Source organism: Canis lupus, chromosome 21 (genome assembly GCF_011100685.1).
Source record: "Canis lupus familiaris isolate Mischka breed German Shepherd chromosome 21, alternate assembly UU_Cfam_GSD_1.0, whole genome shotgun sequence".
NCBI lineage: Eukaryota > Metazoa > Chordata > Mammalia > Carnivora > Canidae > Canis > Canis lupus.
This window is the reverse complement of record NC_049242.1, coordinates 28792825-28799286: the sequence shown is the minus strand read 5'-3', so window position 1 is coordinate 28799286 and position 6462 is coordinate 28792825. Positions and strand designations below refer to the sequence as shown.

At 39.6% G+C, this 6462-nt stretch overlaps 1 protein-coding gene across 1 annotated transcript; it reads right to left on the bottom strand.

Annotated features, from left to right (window-relative positions):
- Positions 1–4016: 4016 nt before the first annotated feature.
- Positions 4017–5581, bottom strand: LOC485266 (olfactory receptor 51Q1). Its single transcript, XM_038568167.1, has one exon. The coding sequence runs from the start codon at positions 5579–5581 to the stop codon at positions 4628–4630; it is 954 nt and encodes a 317-aa protein (XP_038424095.1). The 3' UTR covers positions 4017–4627.
- Between the last annotated feature and the right edge of the window lie 881 nt (positions 5582–6462).

Below are 6462 nucleotides of genomic sequence, written 5' to 3'. Positions count from 1 at the left end.
CATCAAGCAGATAGTACACCATTTATTCTTCTTTTTGTCTTTAGTCTTACAGACTCTAACCATTTGCAAGGTTACTTAGGTAAGCAACTCCTCCCCTCACACCTGCACACAGGCCCATCTCCATCAGTGCAGTTGTTTCATATTTTGTAACAGAATTACATTTTTTGCCATATTCTGCATTCCGTCCTGGGAATCCCTTATGTCCTAAGTGATTTTTAAAAAATTAACATGCAGTATTACGAAATTATTTACCCCTCTAGAAAATCCTCTGTGCCTCACCAATTCAACACTCCACTCTCCCAAATCCTTGGTTATCACTGATCACTTTATTTTCTTTATATAGAATTTTCAGAATTTCATATAAATGAAAGCAGACATATAGACTCTTGAGACTGGCTTCTTTCATTTAACAATATACTTTTAGGATTCTTCTGGGTCTTTATGTATCTTGATATCTCATTCCTTTTTAATTTCTGAATAGTATCCCATCATCTGGATGTACCACAATTTTATCCACTTGCCTGATGAAGGACATCTTCGTTGCTTCAACTATTCTCTGTCTTTGCTTTTTTGCTCATTATTTGTAAAAAGGGTCTTAAGAGCCCAAATGGAATGGTTCCCTTCTTCTGTAGCAGCTTCCTGGACTCTCTTCCACTTGAACAATATAATCCACCAAACATCTCTAAAAAATTGATATTCAATCTTACTTCCTCCTATATACCTCATTTAAAATAATTTCTAAAGGGTCAAGAAGACCAACTTCTGAATTTTATGAGATACAAGCACACTTTGGCATTAACATGGGACTAGTAGAGTCGTTTACATTCTAGGCACTGAGTAACTTATGCAGAAACATTTAACATTCGCCAAAAAAAAAAAAAGAAGAAAGAAGAAAGAAATTCCAAAAAGAAAATCTATTTTGAAATCTAAACATAGGATGTCATTTCTTAAGTCATGAAGGCCACACACATACACATGAGCACATATACATAAAGAAAACAACAAACAGTTTGTCCAGGGAAAGGAAACAGAAAGATTGAACAGAGAACAAGGGCAGATTTCTTCATTTAATCTTCATTTGGTTTCCAGTTAAATATTGGCTGTGGTCTGGGAGATCAGTGACCATAACATTCTATTGATAGAGAGCTGTCACTAAGAGATTATTTCATTCTCAACAGCCACTAGAAGGCAGCCCATGGAGCCCTGACCCACACAAACCTATGAGCCTGAAGTCAACACATGCCTTGTCTTCCATTACTCAGCTCAAGTTTTACAACCTGGACAGTCAGCCAGACCATTCGTCATTGAAGAACTTATTTTGCCCAATAATTCTGCTTTGTGTTTCCAAACTCTAGTCTCTTTATAGCTGAAATATTTCTACTGTCTTCTACAACTGACCTTAATTTTACAGTTATGGAAATATAGGTCATGGGTTGGTATAGTCTGGTAGGGCTGCCATAACAGTACCACAGACTAGGTAACTGAAACAACAGAAACTTATTTTCTCACAACTCTGGAGGCCTTGCACTCTTTCTCATGACTGGTTTCCTTTGAGGCCTCCCTTTCCTGGCCTGTAAAATGGCTGTCTTCTCCCTGTATCATCACATGGTCTTCCGAATGTACTTGTGCTTTTCGGTGTCCTAATCTTCCCTTTTTCATAAGACAGCAGTCATATTGGATTAGAGCCTATATAAATAACCTCATTTTAACTTAATTACCTCTTTATAGATTCTGTCTCAAAATACAGTCACAGGCTAAGATACTGGGGTTTAGAATTTCTTTTTTTTTAAATAATAAATTTATTTTTTATTGGTGTTCAATTTGCCACATACAGAATAACACCCAGTGCTCATCTCATCAAGTGCCTCCTTCAGTGTCTGTCACCCATTCACCCCACCCCCCACCCTCCTCCCCTTCCACCACCCCTAGTTCATTTCCCAGAGTTAGGAGTCTTCATGTTCTGTCTCCCTTTCTGATATTTCCTACCCATTTCTTCTCCCTTCCCTTCTATTCCCTTTCACTATTATTTATATTCCCCAAATGAATGAGACCATATAATGTTTGTCCTTCTCTGATTGACTCATTTCACTCAGCATAATACCCTCCAGTTCCATCTACATATGAATTTGCAGAGGACACAATTCAGCGCATGACACTGGTAGATCTCATTGTCCTGAATTGAATTTTGTTTTGTCACTTCTGCTCAGAAACCCACCCTCCCATCTGAGTAAGTCTGTAGGGGGCAGTGGGAATATCTGTGTGTGTGGACAATTACCTTTTAGCCACCCTAATTCCTGTTTTCATGGGGCTAAGACCATACATGTTTCCATAGATGTTCCCATCCATAATCCACAGTGTAACTTTTTGAAGGAGAGATGAAAATAATTCACATTTACATATTGTGTTTCATTGAAAACTTATGCCTTATAAGATGGGTATTATTATCCCAGTTTTAGAAATCCAAATAATGAACTCAGAGAGTTTAATAAGGTGGTCAAGAAGTCACACAATTAATAATGAAAAAAAAAGAGCAATTATTGATGTTGTCAGATGCTCCTCTTCAAAATCTGGCATGATCCCAAGATTTATTTTCCCCTCTGGATGTTTTGGGAGGTTCTTAAGCCTCTACTATCCATTGAAACAAAAGTCTTCTTTTTTTTTTTTAATTTTAGTTAACTTACAGGGCAATATTGATTTCTGGAGTAGAATTCAGTGACTCATCACTTACATACAACACCCAGTGCTCATCACAACAGCTGCCCTCTTTGATCCATATTCCTAACCATTTCCTTGACTTTTTTTTTTTTAACATTTGGATTTCCTGGTCCTGATTTCCCCTGTTTTGAGATGGCATGTGCCTTTCATTTTCCAATTTATTTCCCTACACCACTGGCCCATGGTCCTCTGGATAAATATACTAACTTCTAGGCTCTGACAAAGAAGGAGGAAAAGGGAGGGAAGGATGTCAGTGGAGAAAGACATACTTTCCCCACTTGTTCTCTGCTTTCGCCTCCTAACCCCCACTACACTACCATGGAAGCTCTGTATATTTTGATTTAAAACTAAGTCAGTTCTCATACTGGCTGCTTGTGCTACGGGTTCAGTAATCAGAAGCTCTGACCACAATCATAGCTGCTTTTCACTGCTATTTCTGAGAGCCAATCTCGTTTCCACAAAATAATGATCAGGAAGGCCATATTCCTTCTATCAGAACCTTTTCTGCAACAGAATTCATGATGCCAAAGGGAACTTGCCCTTAAGAATTTGAGCCACATTAAGGACATTAAGATTTAAAAACAAAACAAAACAAAACAACAAACAACAAAACAAAACTCACCACCACAACAAAACAGTGTTCTCTGGTCAGAAAAATGAGTTCTGATTCTTACAAATAATGTATGTAGACTCATTTGAAGTTTTAATTCTAAACACTAAAGGGAACTCTAGTAAGATAGGAGCCTTAGTCTAGCTGTGGGGGACCTAACTGACCATTCCACGCCAATCTTTTTTTTTTTTTTTGGCTTTCCAAGTCAGTTTTATTAATTTTAAGGGATAATTATCTTATCAAATAAGCCATGCTAAACATAACGTCCATAAAACGGTCAACATTCAAAAGGATTTTTCCTTAATTATATTCATGAATTTTTCTTTTTTTATATAAATTTATTTTTTATTGGTGTTCAATTTTCTAACATATAGAATAACACCCAGTGCTCATCCCATCAAGTGCCCCCCCTCAGTGCCCGTCACCCAGTCACCCCCACCCCCTGCCCACCTCCCCTTCCACCACCCCTAGTTCGTTTCCCAGAGTTAGGAGTCTCTCATGTTCTGTCTCCCTTTCTGATATTTCCCACTCATTTTTTTCTCCTTTCCCCTTTATTCTCTTTCACTATTTTTTATATTCCCCAAATGAATGAGACCATATAATGCCTGACCTTTCCCAATTGACTTATTTCACTCAGCATAATACCCTCCAGTTCCATCCACATCGAAGCAAATGGTGGGTATTTGTCATTTCTAATGGCTGAGTAATATTCCATTGTATACATAAACCACATTTTCTTTATCCGTTCATCTTTCGATGGACACCGAGGCTCCTTCCACACTTTGGCTATTCCACACCAATCTTTAGATTGCATATGTTCACTTAGATTTCATGTGCTGAAATCATGTTGGTTAGGTAAAACTGAATAGCTAAGAAACTTGATCTGTTTCCATCTTCCATGGAAGGTTTGTCACTCTTTTTTGCAACAGAAAATTGGAGCATATCCATGCAGTAGAGTGAACCAGCATAATGGACCTAGAATTAACCCAGATGCCTGAGTGGAACTGCCAAAGGGAATGGGTGGTGGGGGGCAACAAGTAAGGGATTCCTTCAAACTTATTTAACCAAACTCATGGGAGAGAAGCATATCCAAAAAGGAAGATGAAACTTAAATCTCTACTCAATTAACAAAGGTCATCCCACTGGCTGGTAAATGTGCTAGAATTTAATCAACTCAGATTCACATCTCTTTTGGATAGAATATTTGTGGCTAGATTCTTTCAGTCTCCATTTCTAATTCTGACTATACTCTCCCTATAAGCCTGTGACTCAACTCCTGAGTAATTTAACAAATCCACTCTTTCATTTTAAGCACATATTTCTTTGGGAAATGAGGTGGATAATTCCCTGGCGGATCTGCTTAGTCTTGACACTGTAAATGATGGGGTTCATCACAGGAGGTGCCAACAGGTAGATATTGGCCATGATAACATGGACCAGTGGAGAGGCATGCTTGGCAAATCGATGGGTCATGGATACTCCAATCATGGGGACATAAAGCACCAGAACAGCCAGAATGTGGGATAGACAGTTATTGAGAGCCCGGAGCCGCTCAGTCCAAGAGGCTGTGCCCAAGATATTTTTCAGGATGAACGTGTAGGAGAGAATGATGAGCAGAGGGTCCATGACAATAATGAGCAAAACCAGAGCAAATCCATACCAGCTGTTGACCCGGATGTCAGCACAGACCAGGCGGATCATATCCTGGTGGAGGCAATAGGAGTGAGAGAGAAGATGGGAGTGGCAGAAAGGCAGGCGCTTGAGTAGGAAAAGGGAAGGGAGAACAGCCAGGATACAGCGGCCAATGATGGCCAACCCAATCCTGCCAATGACTTCGCTGGTGAGGATGGTGTCATAATGGAGGGGGCGACAGATGGCTACATAGCAATCAAAGGACATGGCCAATAGGACTGAAGATTCCATGAAAGAGAATGTATGAATGAAAAATACCTGTGCAAAGCAAGCTTCAAAGCTGATCTTGGGAATGTTGAACCAGAGAAGCTGCATGACTGTGGGCAAGGTGGTGAGGGTGAGGCCCAGGTCAGTCAGGGCCAGCATGGAGAGAAATAGGTACATGGGCTGGTGGAGGGATGGCTCTGTGCGGATGACAGCGAGAATGGTGGTGTTCCCCACGATGGAGATGGTATAGAGGCAGCAGAAGGGGATGGAGATCCAGATGTGGAAAGCCTCAAATCCAGGGATGCCCGTGAGGATAAAGTAGAAGGGGACTTGGGTGCTGTTAGACACCTTGGACATGACCAATGAATGTACAGGGTCTTTGCTCAAAGAGAATCAGAAACATGAGAAACAGTGTTTGTCTTTATCATTTGCCCTAACCTGTATCCAAACAAAAGTTCAGAGTTATTGAATGTTAATTAAGGAAAGATTCAAGAACACCATGGTTGCTCTTCCTTGGCCTAACTCTGTAGAGATTGCTTTCATACAACTTGGATTCCTTTGATAATGCAACACATAGGAACTCATGAGCAATTCTTTATTTTATTATTTTTTTCCTGATTCTATTTTCTCACTCCCATTCAGTTCTTTTTTTTTTTTAATTTATTTTTTATTGGTGTTCAATTTACTAACATACAGAATAACCCCCAGTGCCCGTTCTTAGTGCCCTGGAATCTGCCTTTCATCCAAGTCATGCTACCAATACTATTTTTACAATGACTGGGGGTGAACTCCTACACACAAACATCATGGCTACTATCTGGTCCTCCTCCTTTTTATCCAGTGTCTTCTTTTGAATTTTCTTTTGACTTTTCTAACAGTATTCTCACCAGTTTCACTTTTTCTAAAGGCATAATATTCTCTTTCTCTGTTATTCACTTCATTATGCACTAAGGTCATTATTCCTCTTGGTCAGTCCTTATTTCTCATGTATCCTTTTTATTCTCATTACTTGATGTCATCAGATACCAAGGCTTTCATTTGTGAAGTATCACAATATAACTGGAATCAAAAGGAAGTATGTACAGGAGAGGAGAGAGAGGAATGTCCAAGTGAGGACAACCATGTATCTAGGTTCAGGCACTGCTCTAAGGGATTATCTGTATTAGTTCTTGCAAACCCCTAGCAAAAGCCTCCACCCCTCCTTCTTTCCCTGAGCACTCACAGAGGAGTCTTACTTG

Coding starts and splice junctions, on each gene's coding strand:
- LOC485266 (XM_038568167.1), bottom strand. CDS start 5,581: ATGTCCAAGGTGTCTAACAGCACCCAAGTCCCCTTCTACTTTATCCTC.